Source organism: Salarias fasciatus, chromosome 13 (assembly GCF_902148845.1).
Source record: "Salarias fasciatus chromosome 13, fSalaFa1.1, whole genome shotgun sequence".
Lineage (NCBI taxonomy): Eukaryota > Metazoa > Chordata > Actinopteri > Blenniiformes > Blenniidae > Salarias > Salarias fasciatus.
Window position 1 is genome coordinate 8008386 of NC_043757.1, and position 23259 is coordinate 8031644.

Sequence of the window (23259 nt, forward strand, 5' to 3'; positions counted from 1 at the left end):
CTGAGAGAGATCTCGGTATCCAGGGTTTCCTGCAGAGACCGTTTCATCCTCATCCTCCTGTTCTGGAACCACGTCCGCACCTGGAAGGACGCAGCAACACGTTTACGCGCCGCTCTGAGCCGCAAAATGACCAAATTCACAGCGACTTCTCCTCTTACCTGAGTCTCTTTAAGGCCCAGCTTCTTGGCAGTTTTGACTCTCCTCACGATGTCCACGTATTTGTACTTGTGGAAGATCTTCTCCAGCTTGGCGACCTGCTCGGTGGTGAACTTTGTGCGTCCGCGGCGCACTTGGGCCCGGGACGAAGTGCTCGGAGACGCTGATTTATTCTCATCTCCAGATGAATAATCGCTTGTCTTTGAGTCTGTAAAAAGAATGTGGAAGAAAAAAAAAACCCGGCGTGATCAGAGAGTGAAGAAGCTGTGGTTTCATCTGAACCAATCTGAGCACGCGGGAGGTCTTACCTGGGGACGAGCAGCTTGGAGAAGACGGACACGAGCCCTGCTCCTGTCTGGCCTCCTGCGGCTGCTCCTCGGCGGGTTTTGGAGGCTTCGTCTGCAGGTGGCTCTTCCCCAGTGTCGGCGGCGCTGGCTGCACCATGCAGGGGACGTGAGGCCTGCGCGCCGCGCCGGAGTCTCCCTCTGGAACCCGCTGCGCGCCCACGGCGCGGCTGCTGCTGCTGCTGCTCTGGGCCAGCCACTCCACTGAAGAATAGTTCACCATGCTGCTGCTTCAACCGCGAAAAAGCCACCAAATGTCAGAGGGGGGGAAAGTGTGTGTGTGTGTGTGTGAGCGCACCTCTCCCGGGAGCGTTTTTATAGCGCGCTGCGCTCCGATTTACATATGTAGGTCCCCTTGTTAACGCCCGATCGATCCGGATGATTAGGGGATAATGGTCTCCTTTTCTCAGGTCTTTACGTGTGAGTGTTTGAAGACCCCGGCGCCGGCGAGTCTGTGAGAAAGAGCTCATACATTTGTTTGTCCCTGCTGAAACAGTTGTATCCCCTGCAGAGGTGGGGAGGAGGAGGGAAATTACCTTTCTATTACTGCTGTATGCATGAATACAGAACCAAAGCTGTGGGTCATCATCATAAACTTTATATTTCAATAAACTAATTTGCTTTATTTGAACTGGACAGTAAAGGCTTATATATGGTGTTTAAATTCACTGCAGAGGATTCAGTCAGGAGCTGCATCAGAGCAGAGTGGGTTTTGTCATCTGAATCCAGGTTGTTGCTTTAAACTTGTTTAAAAGCTTGTTCATCTGCAACTCACACAGGAAACACACTGAAAGAGTTTCTCTTGTTCATGGATCTTCATATGTGCATACAGACCTTCAGACCCCGAGTTTCTGGTTTAAGAACAAGTCAGTTCACTCAGATTCTAACAAGACCTGATTAAATCTGACTGGAGACTGTTTGAAGGTTAAAAAAAAAATCTTTATGAAACTTTGTACTGCATGATCATGGTTTCAAGTGTCACAGTTAGAAGTTTAGAGAGTTTCTGTCCATAGATTTTAAATGGATTGCACTGATGCAGTTGTCAATACATTCAGTACAAAAAGGCTTTGAAATCTAGATGTGAAAAAAATTTTTTTATTTCTCTACAATGAAAGGCTGTTTTGTAACACACTTCTATCAGCTTTAAAATAAGTTTAATATAATTAAAAGAAATGCGTATTGGTTTTGATTGTTCTCTTAAAATGCAAAACCCTTTAAGGTGGAAATAACTATTGTTCAAAACTAATTTGCAGACAGAATGAGATGAAATCACAATGAAGTAATGTGTGCAGCTATTCTTCTTTTTACTACTTTTTAATGCAGCTGGCAATTCAATTTCCTTGAGTATTTGTTCCAAAGGGGATCAATGGAGTTTTATCTAATCCAGTCTGATTTAATCCAGCTCCACTCACTCATCCACGTGCACATAATGGTTAGAAAGTATAGCAGCAGCCACGTGCCAAAAAAATGTGACAAAACAAGAAAAAAACATGTATAAAACTCTCAATGGAAATGTTGAATTGCTTTTCACTTTATTGTTTGCAGACATGCATTAAATAAAAAAAACATTTAAGCCTTTCATTCTTTTTTATTTAATTGACAAGTAGCTGTTAGCCTTCACAGCACATGAGGCATTTATGGAACATCTGTAAATTATAGCTTCTTCCATGTCTAGTGGAGACAAGAAAATCCCCCATAAAACCAATCAGATTATCTTTATTAGAATTCAACAAATGAAACCTCAGCAAAATCATGGTTTTAGTAATTTATGTTGCTATAATCAGGTCTTTGTTTGATTAAACAGTCAACACCATGATCTGAGCATGCTGCAGTAGGATTGTGACCTGGGATTTTTTTGATGAACAAATCACAAAACAGGACAAACTTTTTTTTCAAATAACATTCTATATTTGAACAGTTGTATTTGAAGTTAAAAAGTCACATTGTTTGTTTAAAGTTTCCTTGACAATGTTTCAAGTAAAAATACTTTGAGTTTCAGAAAAACTTCACATTTACCAGTACATTACAACATTTGGAAAATTACACTAAAACTGTTGAAAACGTTTTCCTGTACTGGTTGTGAATCCACACACATTTGGTCAGAGAAGAACATGCTACAAACACTAACAGTGAATTCTGTGGACAGACTGGATTACTATTCCAGGTGACTCAACTAGAAAACTATAAATTTATAGAACTGGACGACAGTCAGACCGGTTCTACTGACTCCAGCACATGCTCAGTAATATTTCTGCCTTCTGGACAGAGACGGAATGTTTTCAAAAAGTTGTATTTTCTCCCAAAACACTACAAAAGCTCTGCATTTTTACTTTGAGACTTTGTTTTATTAACGGGATTAAAAAAGGTGAAGACCTCCCACACAGGGGTTTTCCAGCACATTATAGAACATGACAGACATACAGAACAATTTCATCTGGAGTGTCCTGAACCTGTAAAATATTGTGGAAATAAACCTCTAAATGTCAAAGTTGAATTTTTTCTTTGTTGTTGTACAGAATATACACTAGGAAAATATTGATCTTCGAGCAAAACATAAAAAAACTACAATCTCAACATAAAGCCAATTTTAATGATAAATATAGTGGAATTAAAAAAAAAAAACTTTAGTCCATTATGTGGGTTTTTTCAAAACTCACCCTGACAGTATGACTTTGAGGGACTGGCTTTAGCTCAGGGCCTTATGTTTGACAACCTTGTGCTGAATGAGTTTTTCATTCATATTCAGCAAAAACAATCTCTGTTTAATTTTACTCAACTCCAAATGTACTCAGATTGCACAGAGGGGCTTTCATTTACAACCCATCTCGGTCAACACTGAGAAAAAATGGTTAAATTCTAAGTTAATTTAGTGTGATTTTACCAACGCTTATGGTGCTTGTAATAAACATTTTCTACTCAGCATTGTTACTGTGTTTAGTTGAAAATCTTTATTTCCAAGATGGAGTCTGGACTTCCTGTATTATTCTGCTGTGGTTCCCCCCCCCCCCCTCCCTCCTCCCTATGAGTGTGTGTAATTGTCTGTTTGCCCTGTGATACTGTGATCTTCCCTTGTGTTTTCAGGTGGTGTTGAAGGCTGCAGTATTTTAGAAATATTTATATAAAAATCAATCTCTGAATAGGATAAAATTTCAATTCCAAAGATTTTTTTTTTTTTTTTTTTTTTGCCATACACACATATTTCATTTGTTGACACTAAAATAAACGGAGGTAGTGTAAAACCATTAACCTGTTCAAATTTAATTCTTTATAGCTTACAGATGTGTTTAAATTTGATAAATTACCCACTGTGCCACTCAGTCAAGCTATAGTGAATAAAAGTATTGATGAAGTGATCAGGAGACTTGGCTTACTTTGCACATTTACTGGTAATTGAGTATAATTTGCGGCTGTTGTATTAAAATATAGTTGCTCTTTCTTCAGAGTTGAACAAACTCACAAATGATGGAATGGAAGTGAAACGACGCTCAAAACGCAACTTCACGAAATTTTAAAATGCAATCATTATTCTATCTGTCACCTCGACTTTTCCCTTCAATCCCTGAGTTACATTTGCGTTACTGGAAGAGGAACAATCCTGCGGAGGTTCGGTGTTAAGGGCATTCTCCCCCGGTGCGCCACGGTGCGCCCCGGTGCGCTTCCCGGCGCCGGCGCAGCGTTTGGCTCAGCGGCTTCAAACATCACAGATCAAACGTGGTACAGTAACAACACAATCACCGCTGATTGTCGCTCTTTCAAATGCAAATGACCCCAAAACAAGCCGCGGCCGAGGTGGGAAGCAATCTGCGCGCAAGCGGTGCGCTTTTTTTTTTTTTTTTTACGCACAAGACCCGCAGGTAGAGTCGAGCCTCGTCTGGAAACACTTAAAACTCTGTCTGGAAGACAGACTCACACCGCCCCACGGAGGTGACAAAATAACCCCGGGACAGGAGACGGCGCTTCACGGGAGGCGCGGACGGTCTGCTCCACATCACAGCAGGGCCAGATGAGCGTTTCTGTTCCAAATCAGATGAGGAGGCGGATGTGACTGTGGATCTGACTGAGGAGGAAGGAATCCATTCAACTCCTAAGGAAGATCTTTATCTTGGGAGCTTTGAAGATGTGCTCTGATCCAAGAGATTATACAAATAAGCACCTTTCTATTGTCAATAAAGTGCGATTTCTTGATCATTTGGCCAGAGAACCGATTCACCAAACATCTCAACTGTAAGTAAAGACTCACTCTTCCAACTTCTGAAGGGTCTGAAATTCACACCTACAAGAACTTAAAGGTTAAGAACATAACCACACACCCATGTTGTTGGACTGTGGAAACGAACCAGACGACCTGGAGAACATGCAAACTTCAAACAGGCAGTAAGCTCCTGAGAGCCAGGAGAAACAACAGATCCCTTCAGCCCCAGTCAAAGGAAGCATTTTGAATAAATAAATGTGACGTTTCTTTATTTTCCTAAAATCATCTGTCCTGAAGTTGACCTCAGGTCTTAGACATCATGAAATGTAACAATAAAGTGAATTATAAAGGAAACTGTCTTTAAGGGATTGAAATGATCTCATGAAATTTTAACAGCGTTTCTGAAATTTCAGTGTTCCCTGCTCCTCTTTAGCGCCAGTAAGACCAACTAGGAGTCGTCTTCCTAAACCCGCCCTACATCATCTACCAACCCAGATCTAATCTGAAATGCATGTAATGTGGACAGAGGATTGACATATCAGTTAAAAAGTGTTACATCTGTAGTAAACGGTTCTGACTTTGAAATGCATCACTTCACAAACAGCGACAGTCTTTAAATGTTTGGTAAATGTTCCATTTAAACTTGCTAAATTTTGGTTTTATCAGCCGCACACAGACAGCGCAAGGCCAGTTTTCTTTTCTGTTTTTAATCTAATTAACACGAATAAAGAAATAACACTGAGTAAAAATACTTCACACTTCTAAACGTATCATGTAAGCACACATCTTTTAAGGTACAATTACACTGTAAATTGCAATATAACATTATCAGTGTGTGCTAAAAATCAGAGATGGTTATTTACATGGTGAAGCACAGAAGAAGTCGTGCGAGGAGCAGTGGTTTCCGTTTGTGCTCCATCGCGGTCTGAAGTCTCCTGGGGCGATGGTGCACGGTGTGGGCTGGCCACGCTGCTGCTGGGCGGTGGACGTCCTCTGTCCTGGTGGAGTGTTGGGATTGGGGCACATTGCTTTCACAAAAACACTGATCACGATCATGTGTGGAAAATTTGGATGCTGGCCTGCTTGGAACATTTTTCGGGAGCCTCGTCCATCCAGCTGTTCAGCACCACCAAGCTTTTGAGAATAGTCAAAGCGATCAATCCGAGGCCTCCTGAGCTTCAGGGTGAACCTTGATCCCCTGAAGGCACAAAGTGTGTTACTGTAAACATGCTGTTGTGTTAAACTCATGCAAATGTGTTGTTTGTGTCTCTGTAATTAATAACCAATCACTGTATAACATGGTTGAGTGACGTTTCAGACATATCTCTAAATACTTTTAGGACATTCACTGTCGCTCTTTTATGTATGATTAGTGGATATAAATGTGATCCAAAACCCTTGAAATACCTCAGTCGGTGTAACAACAGCGGCATGTCGTCCTCTCCCTGCCATCCAGATGGTAAATTTCCTCAAAATGCATGACAGAAATCAGAGGAACAGACACGTTTATCCTTAAAAAGACACACAAATGCTGTGCTTGGATTTCATATTGTGTGTCAAGCTGCTGCAGGTCATTATAAGCCCCAGCAGTGCGGGCGGACTCATCCATCCCTCATCCCCAACAGCTGCTGAGACTGGACGCTAACCTGCCGTGCAGCCGCGCCATCACGGACACCGTCGCACAATAACACGCTCTGGCACGAGGCAGCTAACAAAATCTCATTTATTTGGCTAAATTAAGCAGATTTTCAAAGCATGTCGCTTTACATCTCCACGCCGAGTTTCATGAAGCACAGAGGAAGGGGAGAACGAGAGAGAGAGAGAGAGAGAGAGGGCAGCAGAATAGAAAAATAGAGTGAACACTGCTCTCCACACTGACACCTCATTATGTCCTATCATCTGCTCGGTAATGGTTCGCCTTGACAGTAAGCTTGTTTTTTGCCCTTCACCAAACACAATTGAAAATAAACGCAATTATCCCACGTCGGATTGGTGTAATGGAATTAATATTGGATCTTAATTTATCAGACTGGTCACACAATTCTCTGGATAGCTAAACTGCGCGCCGTCGATTAGAGCAAAATATGCGATCGATGAACGTTTAATGGAAAACAATGTAGTGAGTCAAAGCCACATGGTGGTTAGTGGGGAGCACTCCCACAGAGACACCGGTTTGATTCCAGGCCTGAGGGTCTTTCTGAGGGGAGGTTTTCTGGCTGGCGACATCTCCAACTACCTACAACCCCAAACGGCCGGATATACGCACGACACCAACTGGAAGATACAGTCACACAAGTGAATACTCGTATTCTCTTTTGATGTTCTCACTGTCGCCACATTTTGACCATGGTGGCACTAAACGAAAGCTACAGATATCAAAGCTATCAATGATCATCGTTTTATTGAGCCGTTTGGACGTTACATTGAAAGCCAGACTCCAGAAAAAGTAAAACGTTCAGACACTTAGCTATTTGCACATATTCAGTGAAGAATTTCATAATCATTGAGGTATTTTAGTAAGAATTAAACGAACTGTCATTTGATTGTAAAGTAAGATTCCTCTTTCAAGTCTCTCATCCAGAAACTCAGCTGTACTGTGTTTCACTTCAATGCTCATATCAAACAAAGCTTTATTCCAAAATGTATTTTCAAAGATTCCTGGTCCTAAAATTCATTTTGCCTTCAAAAAAAATGGTCACACGCCACACTGCCCTGCCAGGTTCAGTCCAGATATATAACTAAGTGGACGTCAGCGGCGAGACGTTCAGGCCAAGTTCATAAACTGTGTCAAGAAAAGTCAGTAAAGGCTGAGAATCGTCCCATCTGTAACATCCACTTGTCATTATGCGATAAAAACTGCATTATGAAAATTAAAGAGATGTAGAATCAGCAGGAGAAGTTTCATAATAATATAATAATACAAGGAAAACCAATATTATGTGTGCATTTTTTTCCCCCTACAAATCGTGACTTTATAAACAGGGTGAAAGTTTCCCGGCATGCCGGGCCTCCTGCCAGCTGTGACATGGCGTGTTGACCTGGTGGCGGCGGCGGCGGCGCTGAACTCTGATCCTGGACGTGCGACCGAGGCCGGTCTCACTGGAAAGTGGCCTTGACCCTCCTCAGCGTGTTCTGGATCCTCCTCGCTTGGCGCTCGCTGGACTGCTGGAAGTTGGCGTCGTTGCCAGCGGCCAAGAGGTGGATGTCGGAGGCGGCGAGCCGCGCCACGCGGCAGCGGAGGTAGGCCTGCAGCCCCCGGTCAGGGGTGTAGGGGTACGCGGCCTCTTGGAAGGCGTGGACTTGACTCACAACCTTTGCTATGCTCCTAGAGGCAATGCCCGACGAGAGAGGAGGGACAGAAAATGGAAAAAGGAGAGAAAATCGGGTAAATGGGTAGAAAATCCATGTTTTATTGCATTTTATCCCTTTTTTTCTGTGACCTGATTTGAAAGAGAGCTGGAATAACCCGGCGTCCACAATAACCAGCTGTGTCTCTGCCTTCCTCTCGAACCCAGCATCTGGCCGCAGCCAGTCACCTCTCAGCATCTGGCCTGGAACCTCTCTTCCAATCAAGCCTCATCCCACAGGCGCCATCTGGAGCAGCGCTGGCACCCCTGTCGCCGACTCAAATTCAACAGCTGCGCCATTACCATCCAACCGCCACTTGTTGTGACCTCGGCATCTGGTCGGCCATATTGGAGTGAAGGAGAAGGACACAGAAAAAGGCGTCCTCTCGGGGAGCCGGCCGACTTTGTCACAGACGAACGCACAAGATGAAGGCAGCGAGCTCGTTTTCGCTTAACGGCACTAACTGCTTGTATTTCATGCTATGCATCGGGATAATTTCACTGCCTTGCACGCATGCTTGACCATCATTACTCCTTTAACAACATGAAATCCCAGCATGCAACAAAATCATGGCTGCAATCATGAAAGAAATGAGATTCATCGCTTTTTTTTGCTGAAGTTTTTGAATCGTAAAGCGTGGGGTAATATATACTTCACAGCTCAGCAGAGATATCGTTAGCATAACGGCGTCAAGTGAAGACTTGCAGATTGCGAATGGCTGCTGTTACTTTAGCAATGATGTTGTTAAACATCACAGTTTATCCCGTGTTGATCACTTTAACTGAAAATAATTTCAAAGTCTAAACATGATAGGTTAAAATCAATCATCCACGATGTTTTCAAGAAATAATATTTAAAGGTTCAGGAATTAAGTTTACCGTTTGTCCACTGGGTGCCGGCAGCGAGCCTGGCTCTGAAAACTCAGCCTGGTTTCTTCCTTCGTCTTTAAGCATAAAATGTAGTATACTTGAGAAACAAAGCTTCAGCTTCAGTCACGTGAAAAAGTGTTTAGCCCAGCTTCATCCTGTCTCGCTTGACAACACACTTTGTTAACATGGCAGTGATTTCAGGTGAAAATGCAAAACCTTTGTTAAGTTTTGGGGGTCCGTTTACAAGACAGCGGTTAAAAAGTAACTTTTTAAAAAAACTGCTCGCAAAGTCGAAATTCTGGAAAACGCTCTGGCTCCACTTCTGAACCTTCTGGAAAACATTCACTTACATTCAGAGAGAAAATTCAGAAATGTTTGAGACCAGCAGTCTCTGGCACTTCAACCTAAATAAATAAAATTGTTTTAATATTTATAGTTTTCATTTTTACAAGGGCAAACAAGCCAAGCAGTTGAAAGCGTATTGCTCTTGGATGGATGGATTACCGCAAGAGCACTTTCAACAAATACTGTAACTTTTATTGATCTTTGCTTTTGAGAACTTGTGAGAGATTTGAGAATAGTTCATTAAATGTGTGAAACAGCAACATTTTAATTAAAATAAAAAAATTAAACTGACTGTTCACCTGCAATAAGGACTCAGCAGTCGGTTTATGTTCTTTCCACGTGCTACAACGGCAGAATTCAGGCTCCACTGGCATTTTATGACAGAAATGTCCAAAGTTTATCAATATGATGAAGTGAAATATCCCTAGAGATTCTGAATTTAATAATTTAAGCAATAGAAAGTTGTATTTCAGAATCTGACGATCAGGTCAGTGCAGCAGGTGAGTAAACAGACTGTGTCTCAGTGCAAAGCAGTTCCGCTCTTTTCTTAATGACTTTCTGTGGTTTTACACGGTTTTTCACTGATAATTTATAATCTTTGAAAGTGATGCACCCCATCACATGAAGAGGCGAGGACACTGGTCCTGCTGACATCGGCGCACCTGAGTTTGGTCCACTTGCACGCCCCGGTGGTGAGCGTGAACGCTCCGATCTCTAGCTGCTGGACGTGCATGGCCAGGATGTGCGCTGCGGGCAGAGTCGGCCTTTTCTTGGTGTTTTCTCCCCCCATCAGGCACAAGTCGTCGCTCTTCAGAAAAACCTGCGAAGGAAGCACGCACAACCCAGTTCCTACAGGCATGAAAGATTAAAAACAACTTCCAATTAATGCGGAGATACTTGACACAGTTATAAGCACGTCTGGTGTGAGGGAAAGCCACCTCTTTACATCTCAAAGTCAGCAGAGCCAGCTCTGCATCTGACGGCTTTTGCAGCTAATGGGAAAGTTGGTAAGCGGTGCATGTTGCTTGATGCGTCTGGTTCTTTTAAGGTTGACTTTCAGGAGGAGAGCCAGCTGTAGGCTCGGAGCAACATGGGCGAGCCGCTCCGAGCTGTTTTTCTATTGATTTGTTTGCCCTGCAGCTGAGTTTCACAATATGTGGCCATCCATGCCTTCAGATACAAACACCGTTCGTGTTCAGATTCCCAAACAGACACACACACACACACACACACACACACACACACACACACACACACACACACACACACCTGCACGGCTCGCAGCTCCTCGAGGATCTCACACACTTTGGAAGGCAGATGTTTCCAAGCCTGTTGGGCAAAAAGAGAGAGGCGGTTTGATTCAGCGCCGCTGAAATGAAAGCAGGAGTCAACCACTACAAACCTGCATTCAGATGAAAATATGGAAATCTCAATTTCCTCAACACTGGCCTCTTTTAATTGTGAGTATTTTTTTTTTTTTAATTAGTCCTTTTGGCGGGCCACATCCTCCTTCGCTGTGTTCACACTCACCACATCTCATCTGAATGCATTAATTTCTCATTTGCGAAACTAATTAAATGCCACCCCGGCTCCGTCACACTCCCAGAAACATTCAGCTCGGGGGGGGGGCGGCAGGAGACTGATTACGCAAACTTCCAAATTTACGTCAGGAGGAATTGATTAGACGTGGGCCTCACCGGTAATTGCCTGACAATCACGTTCTCCAGCCCTCCCAGGACCTGCATGGCAGTGGCGAAGTTCCTCAGCTCGTAGCAGTGTTTTCCGATCCACAGATACTTGGTCAGCAAAGCAACTTGTGTCTGCAAAACAAGTGGGGGAAGAAAAAAAAAAGTGCTGAGAGCAGCAAAATGCTAAACTCAACCACAGTTCTCCACTCTGGCTGCCTGCATAATGAAGCTTGAACAGTGGAAAAACAAATACGAGTTGAAGCCAAAGTCTACCGTAGACATTTTGTTTTACATTCACACTACTCATCCACTTTTTTCCCCCCCAAAAAATCTGTAGTCAGTGGTGCAGGTATGACTTTAATATAGCAGCAGCGTGGCTCGTGCATGCCTGCAGAGCATTTTGTGTTTTTCTACATTTTTGTGTGCATTAGATTTGGAGTTCACTGAGATCTGAGTGTGTCTGCACGGACCTGTAAATGTCACAGTCTCCTCTTTTAACTTGTAATGTGAATTTTGCTGCTCTTCTGCCATTACAGAGAGTCTATAGCAGAGGCCCAGGACGTTTGTGTGTACTGTCAAGTATTTTACAACTTGGGGGCCGATTCATGAAAACAGTGGTGTCAAACACATTTGAGTTTAGATCAACTTCATCTCGATCAATAAAATTGTAACATAATAATCTTTTTGGTATTTTTCCAAAACTGAATAATTAGCACAGATAATTACAAAAATCCCATCATAAAGCCAAACTGAATGATCCCGTCTGCTATAAAGCACAGTGAAAATATGAAAATCCTCCTATATTCAACAAACTTTGCAGCACTGAGCATGTTGGCTAGGAGGATAATGCTGGATCGGGTTTCTTGTTGAGTTGTGTTCAATATTCTATTAAAAAAACAAACAAAAAACTAAAAAGTTGATGTCTTCTGTTTCTGAATCTTTCATTTCATGGGCCGGATTGGAGCCACTTAAGGGGCGGTTTTGACCTGTGGGCCTTACGTTTATCACCCCTGCATGAAAAGTTATGCACGTACAAAAAGTGTTGTGTTGTGGTAAGAAGCATTTCTGGAACTGGCTCGCCACCACTTTTATTTGCAGACTTTAAGACTGTAAGATCTTTCCTGTGTCGTACTTCAAACGTCTGACTTGAAGACAGATCACCAGCAGCTTTCAACAGATTGTTCTCAGATAAACGGTCCAACACAAAAATCCAATATAAGCACTCCTTTTTCCATGTGACGCCACTGATAGGTGTTATTTAGTAGGTCAACTGTAAAAACTTCATCTCTGTGCATGAGTGTTCGTTTTAGCACATTTTGAGAATGAACAGAGTTCAGACATGAAGCTGACTGACACTTACTAGACACTAGATATCGTTCCGTTCTGGAGAAGAAACAGAGCGCACATATGGACGGACCCTGTGACTGACAGGATGAGGAATCGGCGCTCGCGCTGCGACTGCCGTCTCTCATGACTGATGTGTCCTCTCACCTTGACGGAGTCACACATGACGACTTCAGCGGAGATCCAGTTCGCCACATTGTCAGCATAAGTGAGAAGCCTCTGCAGGGAGCCCTCTGATGATAAGCCCTCATTCACCAGCACGCTGCTGCCCTCTGCTGGCGGGAGCTGTTGTGGCACATTCCTGCAAGTCCAGACAGAAATGACAGAAATGCTGGAAATGACAATAAAATCAGTTTAAAAAACAGAAAAGAAAAAAATCAAACAGTAAGAGAATGCAGGTATTTTGAGTTTTTGTTGTTCTATACTGGCATATATTTTCTTATGAGCTTTGTTACTGTTATATGTAACATTTGGCTGCAAAGGTGCATCATAAATATTACAATAATTATTAATATTTATAAGTTGTTATTCGCCCACACACAGACCTTGAGCTCGAGTGGGAAGAACTCTGGGTTAACTGTCTCCCTCAAGACTTTGTCATGTAGACCGGACTAGATGAGGGAACAAACCACTAACACTATGATTTGTAAGACATCCTGCAGATCCACAGTCACACTCCAGACAATAACAATGCAGATTATCTCATCTTGAGTGCATTTTTTGACATTTGGATCTAAACTTAATTGGAAATTACCTTCATTTTTTAGAGGTAACTCCACATGTTGTCTTCAGAAAGTGTCAGTCACTTTTTTTTTTTAACTTCAAACAACTGCAAACTCGATGAGTCTTGAATGAAACTTTAAAATTGTTCCTGGTTTTGTTTAAGAGACTTAAACGTAAATGCAAATTTTAAAGCACCATGTTTACTTTGGTTAAGTCTACAGATGTAAATGTTCTCCACAAATTCCATATTTTAGCTTTATTACAAATGGATTGATGAATTAAAAGCATAAAGCTTTTTCAACTTAAAAGCCATGAAGAAATACCAAATCTAAAAGTATTAGACAATAACTTATAAGGGCAAATTTTTTTCTTTCACTTTAAGCCATAGTTATCGTAGTTCAAACATATTCAAAAATGCTTAAAACATTTGAAATATCGCAAGAAAAAGTCTGAAAAAATTTCACTTTTCAATGATATTTTAATTTTCTGAGAAGCAACTGTGCTGTGAACTGGGATCAGAGCACTTCAGCATGGCAATGCTCCAGAAATACCTTCTATTTTCCTGCATTATGTAGCATTTCGAACTATACAAACGACACCAAAGCTCTGGATTTCAGTAGATTCTGTTGTTTTTTTCTCTCAGACTTTAAAAAAGCTCCCACAAGAGAGAAAAAAATACACTCTGCAGAATTTGTCATTTCTACGGGCTTTCTGGCCGACTCCATTGTTACAAGACAATTAAAATCCACAGTTTTGACCCATTTTCATGTATTCCAGCAGAAATCACAGTTTCAGATGTGAGTGTGGGAGAAAAAGGTTTTGCGGCAGGTGCACAGACGTTTCAGTGCTCCTCCGGGGCCACGTGTTCAATCTGATTCTGGTTAGAAAGCACATTACAATACAAGTCCCACATGTTTTCAGGCCCAGCAGGAGGACGTTTCGACCAGCCGGGTTTGCAATACGCCAGGGGAAGCCCTGAATATAAATCACATTTGAGCCTGTACTTATTTAAAGAAACCATTGCATATGTGTCACTTTTCCACTTCAGCACGTTTTTGCATTTGGATCTCCTTTAATTCAATGTCAATTTAGCTGTTCACACTAATAAATCCAGACATATGTATGATGTTTTCATCCAATGTGATACTTTCACCTCTCTTTTTCTGTGTAAGGGTTGCATGTTCTCCCTGGGCATTCCTGCAGAACAATAAGAGGGATTTGAGAGCAACAGTTGACACTCAGTGTGTCCCCTGCCTTCGCCAATAATCATCTGGGATCAGCTTTAGCACACAACGACACTGAGTCAGATAAAGGATGAAAGACGGATGGAAGCAAACAGAGTTTAAACCTTTTAAATTATTCAAAAGCATGATTAAACTTTGATTTCACTGGCCTCTTGGGACAAACACTGTGCAGTGATTTTACATCTCAAAGTGCTTATTTGCATTGATCTCCTCTTTTCAGAGTAAAACTTGCCTTCAGATCATGTTTATCATGTAAAAGAACTTTCCATGGACACTTCTAATAATTCTAATAATCTCTCCGGTGTATTTGTTCCCCACACTGTGGGACGAAGGTAAGGCTGCAGCATCACACTCACTTGTTTGCCGTCAGGACTTTGTCCCTGACTCCCTGTATCCTGGAGTTGAGGAAATGAACCGGATGACATCCCTGAAATATTTCCTAGATGAACAGAGTCTCAAATTAAAACCACAAGATGACAAACGACAGTCTTTCTCTGCATTTAAAACGAAATGTCGCCCTCTGGTGGTTGAAACAGAGAACAGTGGGTTGGATGCGGAGACGGCGGTACCTGCTGCAGGAGGGTGAGCTGCTGGGCTACATGCTGCGTGCTGTGCTCGTTCTGGCTGAAAGGGACCCGCTCTTCATTCTGCAGGCAGATGCCTGACAAGTCATTCATGAGGGAGCCGTAGCAAGGCTTCGGCAGGGCCGCGGCGATGGAGAAGGCCTTTTCTTTGGGCATGGACGGAGAGGGCTCCACCACGTGAGAGATTCTCCACTGAAACACACGTTTCAACAAGGTATTGTGAATACAATCAGGACTAACAGCAGACAGAATTTACCCCAAACCAGGGAAAACAATGTTTGCCCCACCTCCAAAGACTTGAACTAAACACTGTATTTCACGTATGATGTGTTATGAAGTCCTTTTAACTTGACTTCGTAATTGTACAGACTGTTGTCCTCTAAGTTTGAAATGAGAAAAATTTGAGTTTCCTCCAGGAAAAGGTTGGGAATCATGGATATAAGCAAAAGAAATTCAAATCCTGACTGGCTTTTATATGGCAGTTCGCTCTGTGAGAGACCTGACGTCAAAATCACTTCATGTCAGTTTGTAATATGCCGTAATATATTTAGAAACAAGTGACTGAACGTCTTTGACAAAGACTCTGAAGGACAGGTTCTAAGAGGAAGCAAGTATGTGTTTATTCCAAAAATCCAACTCATCAAGAAAAGAGACCAAACTTCAGTAGAAGAATGTGAACTCACCACGTCGTCATCTTCATCGAAGCTGAGAAGGCTTCCTCTGAACGGCCGTGCAGGAGTCCCACTGGGAGAGCTGTGGAGATGAGCCAGAAGAGCCTCTCCTTGGCCGTCCACAGGAATCACCTGAGACCAGATTCCAGCAACGGGAAAGAAAAAAAAAAAAAAAAAACCATCTAGAGCATGTTAGAGGTTCACTCAAAATGCTCTCAAATGTTTGAAGCTACAAAATCTTTATTGGGTATTCAAACCTTTGACAGTGAGGACACACATTCTCAACCATGTTGCAGTTTATCCATGATGAAAATCTCCATGTTTCCATAAAAAAACAAACTACTAATACTACAAATAATGGCTACAGTCTCAAAACAAGCCAATTTTAATGATACTTTCTGAAGCAAAGTAAAGTGAAATGTCCAAAAAGCTTCTCCTGAAGCTGCTGCATCAAGCATTTTTTTTTTTTTTTTTTTTTTTTTTATAAATTCACCTGGACAGCACGGCATTGAGGTGGTTAGCTTTCAGCTCGAGTCTCAACGTTGTGTAGTGTCTGCTACTCTTGACAAGTTGGTTTGTTTGAAAAGAAACTTGAACTTGAACAGTTTTCAAGGTAGACTGGCTTGGAGCTTTTTGTGGACAGACTTTGGCCCACAGGCCTTATGTTTGACACACCTGCTTTAGACAATGCACTAAAAAAACTGTTTAACATTGTAAAATTAACCCAATTTCTGTAATTTCTCATTTTAGAGTTGAAAAACAAAAAACATGCAATGCGCTTTCTTGCTGGATTTTTACTGAAAACGTGTTGAACAATGAAAAGTCTTATTTGCGAATCGTTTTGTCTTTTATAGTATTCAGTACATGTATAGGTACTCGGCATATACAAGTAGCTAAAGGTCAGTACTTGTACTTGTCCTTTAAAAAAGTGGTATCATGCATCCCGAATTCTTATCAAACTATCAGCTGCTCTGCCTCCCGCCTTTAGTGTGTTTTAGAATAGTGTTGTGTTGTAGTGTGGCTGCAGTTGGCAAAAATAAATAGCCATATGAATTTTATAGATGAAAATGTACTTAAAAAACACTCCTTTCAAATGATTTTATGTGCTGCTGTTTCTCAGTGTGAACTTTGTTTTTTCATTCACCATCTTTTCTTTTTTCCCCACTGTGAGTGTGAAACAATACTGAGCTAACTGCTGCTAAACATAACCAACAACACAACGATAGCCAGTAATGTGAAAAATGTGATTTAGATGTATTAAAGTCAATAATAATAATAATAATAACAAAGTAGGTATGAACTTCATGTGCCTACCTCTGTGTTCAGAAAGTTTTCCAGTGTTTCCACCAAGCTGGACTTCGGTGTGAAATCCACACGTTTACTGTCAGTTATCCAGAAGTGCAGCAGGTCCAAACTCCGACGGAATATCCTTTCGCTGTCTCCAGACATGTCCGGACCGTCCCTGAAGTGGACGACAAATGAAATCAGGGCCGGGACGTTTGGTTTAGATGCAGTAAACTGCTCCTCGGTGTCGCGGTGAGCTCTCAAACTGACTTCATTACCTCGCAGCACTGATGAACTTCTCCATTATGAACTGCAGTAACTGCTCGGGAGTGCAGAAGAAACGATACGTGTAGAGAAACTGCTGGATGTAACCCTCCAAAACAGCATTTCTGTGAGGAAACCAATCAGTAAAATGCACACGTTTACAAAATAAACAGACCTCTGAGAGAAAAATAAGAACATTATTTTATATACGAAAAGATAGGATAGATCTTTTTTTTCTGAATAGCTGTTTTCCTGGGTAATAATAGCAAATCTGTGAACAGCGGCCCTCCAAGCACCACAGTGAGAAGTAGTTTCTTTATATGTCCTACATCCAGATCGTTAGCCTACTTTGGCTGAGAACAGAACAGTTTGAGGATTTGTTTCTGGGGTCATTATGTCAGTGTGAATTTCTCCAAGATGATCTCAAGTCAAACCCTGATATGCAAGGAAACATTAAGATGTCATTTCTTGAAATCTAGATCAGTTCCAGAAAACTGTTCATTGGCTGTTTGCATGTTTACAAGTTTACACTGAAAACGGTTTCCAAGGTGGAACTTCTCAAAAATGCTCCGTCTCCATACGAATAGGGAAAATCCCAACTTTTTGAAAATGACCCGACTCAGTCTCTTGTGGAAAAAGACAACTTTCTGGAAATTATTGGGCTCCATCTCCATTATTCTTATTTTTTGTTTTTGCCCTGAGTCTGCATGTTGGCTCCCTTCTAGCGTTGTTTCAGAGTGACATTTATTAATTTTAATTTAGCGACAACCAGTCACTGATTCACAGCAGGAAAGACAAACTCACCTCAACACCAGGCACAAAACAAACAAGCTCAGGTTAACGCTGTTTGCTTTCCATGAAGCTAAACCCTGATCCATACTGCTTAGGCATCTAATGTGTTTTGCCATGCTGAGTACCTTGTTATGTATAAAACAAACCGAAGGTAACATAAAGCAACTCACTAAAACAAAACAACAAAACAATTCTGTATGTTTTCTGCTCAATAAAGAACACATCCATTTGTGTCTTTTAACTCTAAATGGCACCATAGAGTCTGAATATACGAGAAGCCTGTGGCATCAGACGGCAGCAGGACCTATATGTTAACTCTCATGTCCGTTCATATGCGAGACAGCATCGCTGCCACTTCTTTATTTACTTCTAAATAGCCCCTTACAGGCAAAACAAGAGCTCACAGCTTCTAATATTGCATCTGAGCTGTGAATTTAGGGAAAATGTTGCCTCAATCCTACTGGAATTGGTTGGTTGTGACGCCTGTGAAGCAGGCCGACGTGTCGGTTTCATCCCGGGGGCCTCAATCTGCCTTTTAGATGAAACTGAGATGTTCTCCGTGAACGGTCGATGGTAGATGGATTTGCTCGATTTTCCACTCCAACCATTCCTGTGATTACTGTTAATTAGGCTGGAAACATGCATTTGGGGGATGAGCAGCAGAGCGGAGCATGAGGGCTGCAGAAATGAAAAATGTGCCACTTCCTCTCTGCCAAAGTCAAACAGGTGAAAACACTCCTTTAGCGTTAGAGCAACCACCTGCAGTGTGTAATCAGTCTCCATCAGTAATACCTGGCGTAAAGGTAAGCCATCAGGCCCAGAGGAGACCCCGCCTGCAGAGTGGTCTTCCCTTTGCTGGTACCAAAACTTAACACAGTGGGGTCTTCAGAGGCCTGGAGGTCCAACGAGTCGGGTCCACAGGCCGCCAAAGAGGGCAACAACGAAACATCGAGACCCCACTGGTCCACACTCACAATCTGCAGGGAAAGAAAGACCCTTCTGTCAGGAGTGGACGAGGTTTACTACGAGAAAAAAATAAATTGTCAGTACCTCCAAGTATCTCTTGACTCCGTCCAGGAAGGAAACCTTGGATTTGAGCTCTTCAAGCTGCGTCTTGAGTTTGGACAGCATTGGTTTGTTGCTCTCACCACCTACGGACAACACAAAATGTGCAATGTTTTATGGATCAGGACTTTTCAAGGAGTGAGAGGATGAACCCTCCACCAGGTCAGATATTCTCAGCCCAAGCAGTCATTTTTGGACTTACTGTGTTACAGCCTTGTTCATTTATTCATTACTAATATCAAGAAGGATGGCCACTCACCCAAATTTATTTCACTTCACAATTTCTCATGGTGTATTTGATTTTTTTCTAGTTTAAGGCTCACCACTACATCATTTATCCAAGTGGTTCTTTTTCTTTTGTTCAAATTTTTGAAATTGTAAAAGAAAAGTATCTCTTTTAAACAACGTCCATTTACGGTCGAAGCAGTGAACATGATGTAGCGAGTATGTCAGGCCACTAGTGGGTGCTGTTTTTGTTTCCCTCACAACCCCCCATGAATCTCTGATGACCCCTTGAGGGGGTCGAACCCCCCTGAGTGGGAATCACCGCTTAATCTATTGTGACACAGGCGCTGAAACGGTGCTAAAAGCTTTTTTATTTTTTATTTTTCCACTTCTGCTTCCACTCTTTCAGCCCTCCACACTTTGAAAACCACGGTTAGAGATCACACAAGAAACCAAACATCACTGTTTATATGCTGGCAGTGTTTTGAACAGACTGCTCACCTTTGTTCTTCCTCTCCTGTTGAATCAGCTTCTGGTAGAAATTTCTTGTTTTCTTTAGATTCCTTGTTTCAATCATCAGCTGCTGCTGCAGTTCCTGTTCAAAGGGAATCAGGCAGAATCAAACAAAAGGGCTGAAATTGCACGACATGGCTTTCAGTGAAAGGAGCAGTCGGGTGCTTCTCGCGAGTATGGGGGCAGCGTTTCTTCTCCTCTTTTCACAGCAGAAACAGCAGCTCTTTTGAAGTGAAAAGAGCGAGAAGCTGCAGCAGCGCGGCTCTTAAGGTGTGTTATTAGCTCTTACGCAAAACCCTCTGAAGAAGCAGTGGTACCATCAAAGTGTGCAAATACAAAGACAAATCATTATTATTCTTTTGCGAGTGATAATAGCTTCCCCCAGCCCAGGGCCAAGTTCAACACATTAATATTCAGATCCAGTTTGGAGAGAATAATATGCCAATTATCTTAAAGTCCCCAACACGCTCCCTTCTTATTTACCCCAAAGCCTCGCCGTGTCCCACTTCATTACAAAAAGGAAAATAATTCCTCCACTTAATCAGAAAATCCAGGCAGGTGAAGAGTTGAGAGAAACGAGAGGTAAAACTACGGTACATCAAATAACAACAAGGAATAAACACAGGCTAGAACACTCTTCATTTAGGAAAGAGGAGGCATTATGTAAAAACTAACGAGACACACATTTCCATAACAGGTAAATTATTTGAACCTGAAACTGAATACGAAAAGTACAAAGATGCGATTTTTTTTTTTCTCTTTTTGACGAAATAAAAGCCTTTTGGGAGTTTGACGCCAGCAACACATTTTAAAAAGCTGAGAAAAAAAACAGTAAAACATCCATCCATTTCCAGGGGATTTACAACCACCAACCGTAAAAACATGCAGTCCTTCAGACTGAAGGAGGAAACCGGACATGCATTAGATCAGGGTTTCCCAACCCTGGTCCTCGGGGAACACTATCCTGCATGTTTTGGATGTTTCCCTCTTCCAACACACCTGATCCAAATGATCAGGATTGTTACTAGGCTTCTGCAGAGTTTGATAACGAGCTGGTCATGTGAATCAGGTGTGTTGGAAGAGGGAAACATCCAAAACATGCAGGATAGTGTTCCCTGAGGACCAGGGTTGGGAAACCCTGCATTAGATGAACGTCTCAGAACTAATTCAGCTCACTTGCAACATAAGAGGGTATGAGAAGACCGTTCAAGACAAGGTGAGTGTGGAAAGAAAAGCCAAACTGGGTCATATGGGTAGTTTTTAGTTTATTTTTATCGTATTTCCATGACATGTGCATCATCCCAAGTCAACATCAGCAGCCTCTTTTTATTCTTCGTATTCATGTACAAACAATGGAATAGTGTTAGAACTTGTCCAATGCCTCATCTATGAAAAGTATTGTCACAGAAAATACTATCTGAACATGAAGAGTAAGCAGTAACTGGATGGCCCTGGGTGAAAGACTGCTGCATATCATCTGTGAGCAAAGTTCAGACACGGATCCAGAAATGCAGGTCAAAACTGAATCACACTCAGAGGAAACCAGATATCTGACCTTAAATGAAGTGAAGTTTATTGAAGGTGGTCTGAAAGGGGCCTGGAGTCTGCTGACTTAATATTTCGTATGGTCAAAGGAGAGAGAAAGAACAGAGGATCCCAGTGACGTCTGCATCACTTCCTTAATGCTTAATTTACATGTTACTTTTATCAGCAAGATGATGTCGAACCACGAGTCAGAGTCTGGCTGCTAAACTTAAATCTGATGCAACACTAACTGTTCAACAACTGCAGTCTCAAATCAAGCAAGAATGGGATAACTATTTTTCTTCATTTGGTGATCTGATTAGTTGTTTGCTGCGGTTCCTCCAGAATGTGTGTGTGACACACAGTTGTAACAGGAAATGTGGTTGTTTTTGTAAAATGGAATAATATAGTATTAAACACGTCACTGCAGCTAAAGTTCTCCTATTTAAATTGATTTGCACCGTCTCATGGTTTGTGTCTGCCTCCATTTGAGGGTCCCTTATGTTCAAAGGTCAAAAAAAAAAAAAGAAAAGCTGATGACTTTCTCCAGTTTGTTTGAAAATTGTGGCTGATTTCAGATTTTCGGCTTGTTTTTTCAGAGTAAATCCAATTTCTTCCTTTTGTAATGCTGTCTTTTTTCGCTCTCTTTTAAATGCTTCACGCAACATCCTGTCTTATCTTGCAGTAGAAACAAAACTGCATTATTCTGATGGAGATCTTCCAGGAAGCTGAAATAAATAGATTTTTTTTTCCCCAAAAACATTTGTTCAGTTGCAGGAGATTAGCACTGACCTCCCAGTAAATGAGAATTCATCTGGGCCTGGAGAATAAATAATGCAGCTCCAACACATGAGCTTAAGGTCAGCGATGACTCACGGGCTGCGGCCTTCACTGGGTTACCTACTTGTGTTTTCGCCTCCAGACATGGCGATCCTGCGTGCTGCCCCAGATTCACCGCGTACTGGATCACCTCCGCGCTGAAACAGTCCTGTCCGTACAGGGCCAGGTCCCAGGAGGGGCCCAAGCTGCGGCCCGCGCCCTCCACTCGGGATCCTGGTGAGACGAGGCGGTCCGACGCCAGAGAGTCGCTGTCCTCCATGTCCTCGGAGCAGTCCGGGCTCGTCTGATCGGCCGGCCCTTCCTCTCTCTCCGGCAGAAACTCGGCTTCAGAGGGGCTTTCATCGCTGCCCCCCGCTGAATGATCTCCTCCCTCCATGACCCCCGAGTCCGAACTGTCGCCGCTCACCCCTCCAATATTGAAGAGAAACAGCAGAGAGAGAGAAAGAGAGAGTTGGCAGGGTTGGAGAAAGCAGAAAGAACTAAGAGAGGAAGCAGGAAAACGGTCAGGGTGGGAGGTGTTACAGAAGACTATGAAAGAGGGACTGAATCACATGAAGAGCAAAGGACAAACTGGATTTGTGAAGAAAACACACCAAGAGACACCCGAGGGTCATACGGGGGGGGGGGGGGGGGGGTCTGTTGCTCACCCTGCACACGGCTGCACAATGCACACACTGTTTATCCGAGCAGATTAAAGCTCAAAATCTACTACTATCTGATTATCTGCATCGGGTTGTAAGAGGAAACCATGGCTAATACATGTTAATGCAACAACAAATGCTGATCTAAGTGTGTGTGTGTGTGTGTCTGTGTGTGTGTGTGTCACAGGCTTGGAACGAGTTTCAGTAAAAAAGAGAGAGTCTTTCAGAGTTTGGCTGGCGTGCCTTGGACTCTTTTTAAAGTGCTGCAAACTTAAGAAGAGCGTCCAACAGCCAGTGGCGGCCCTCATGACTTCAGCCGGCGGCCAAACACAGAAAACAACACAGAAAGACGGCGGTGAGCAGGACAGGAAGCAAATAGCCTCCGTCCAACTACATGACTCGGTCCAGGTAGTCTGCTCAAGAATAAAAAAAGGAAATACTGTCTTGCTTGCTGTGCACAGTGGTGTATCGGTGACGCATGGCACTCAGCTACAGATCTGACTTGTATTTGGCTTGATTTATTTTATTTCATAATTCAGAGTGGAAATATTATACATTTCTAGATAAAGTGTATAATATTTTCAGAAGTACAATGGCAGAAAT

The 23259-nt window shown here is 42.4% G+C and overlaps 1 protein-coding gene across 1 annotated transcript in view; it reads right to left on the reverse strand.

Annotated features, from left to right (window-relative positions):
• Nucleotides 1-7552: 7552 nt before the first annotated feature.
• kndc1 (kinase non-catalytic C-lobe domain containing 1) overlaps nucleotides 7553-23259 on the reverse strand; it is a 48107-nt gene continuing 32400 nt past the window's right edge. Inside the window, exons 18-31 of the mRNA XM_030106741.1 lie at nucleotides 22080-22423; nucleotides 19640-19733; nucleotides 18899-18999; nucleotides 18641-18825; nucleotides 17071-17181; nucleotides 16823-16970; nucleotides 15521-15640; nucleotides 14823-15029; nucleotides 14610-14692; nucleotides 12434-12587; nucleotides 10952-11074; nucleotides 10524-10583; nucleotides 9917-10074; nucleotides 7553-8017 (exon numbers count right to left, since the gene is read on the reverse strand). Coding sequence (XP_029962601.1) covers nucleotides 7789-8017; nucleotides 9917-10074; nucleotides 10524-10583; nucleotides 10952-11074; nucleotides 12434-12587; nucleotides 14610-14692; nucleotides 14823-15029; nucleotides 15521-15640; nucleotides 16823-16970; nucleotides 17071-17181; nucleotides 18641-18825; nucleotides 18899-18999; nucleotides 19640-19733; nucleotides 22080-22423 — 2117 coding nt within the window. The 3' untranslated portion in view covers nucleotides 7553-7788. The remainder of the gene's footprint in view (nucleotides 8018-9916; nucleotides 10075-10523; nucleotides 10584-10951; nucleotides 11075-12433; nucleotides 12588-14609; nucleotides 14693-14822; nucleotides 15030-15520; nucleotides 15641-16822; nucleotides 16971-17070; nucleotides 17182-18640; nucleotides 18826-18898; nucleotides 19000-19639; nucleotides 19734-22079; nucleotides 22424-23259) is intronic.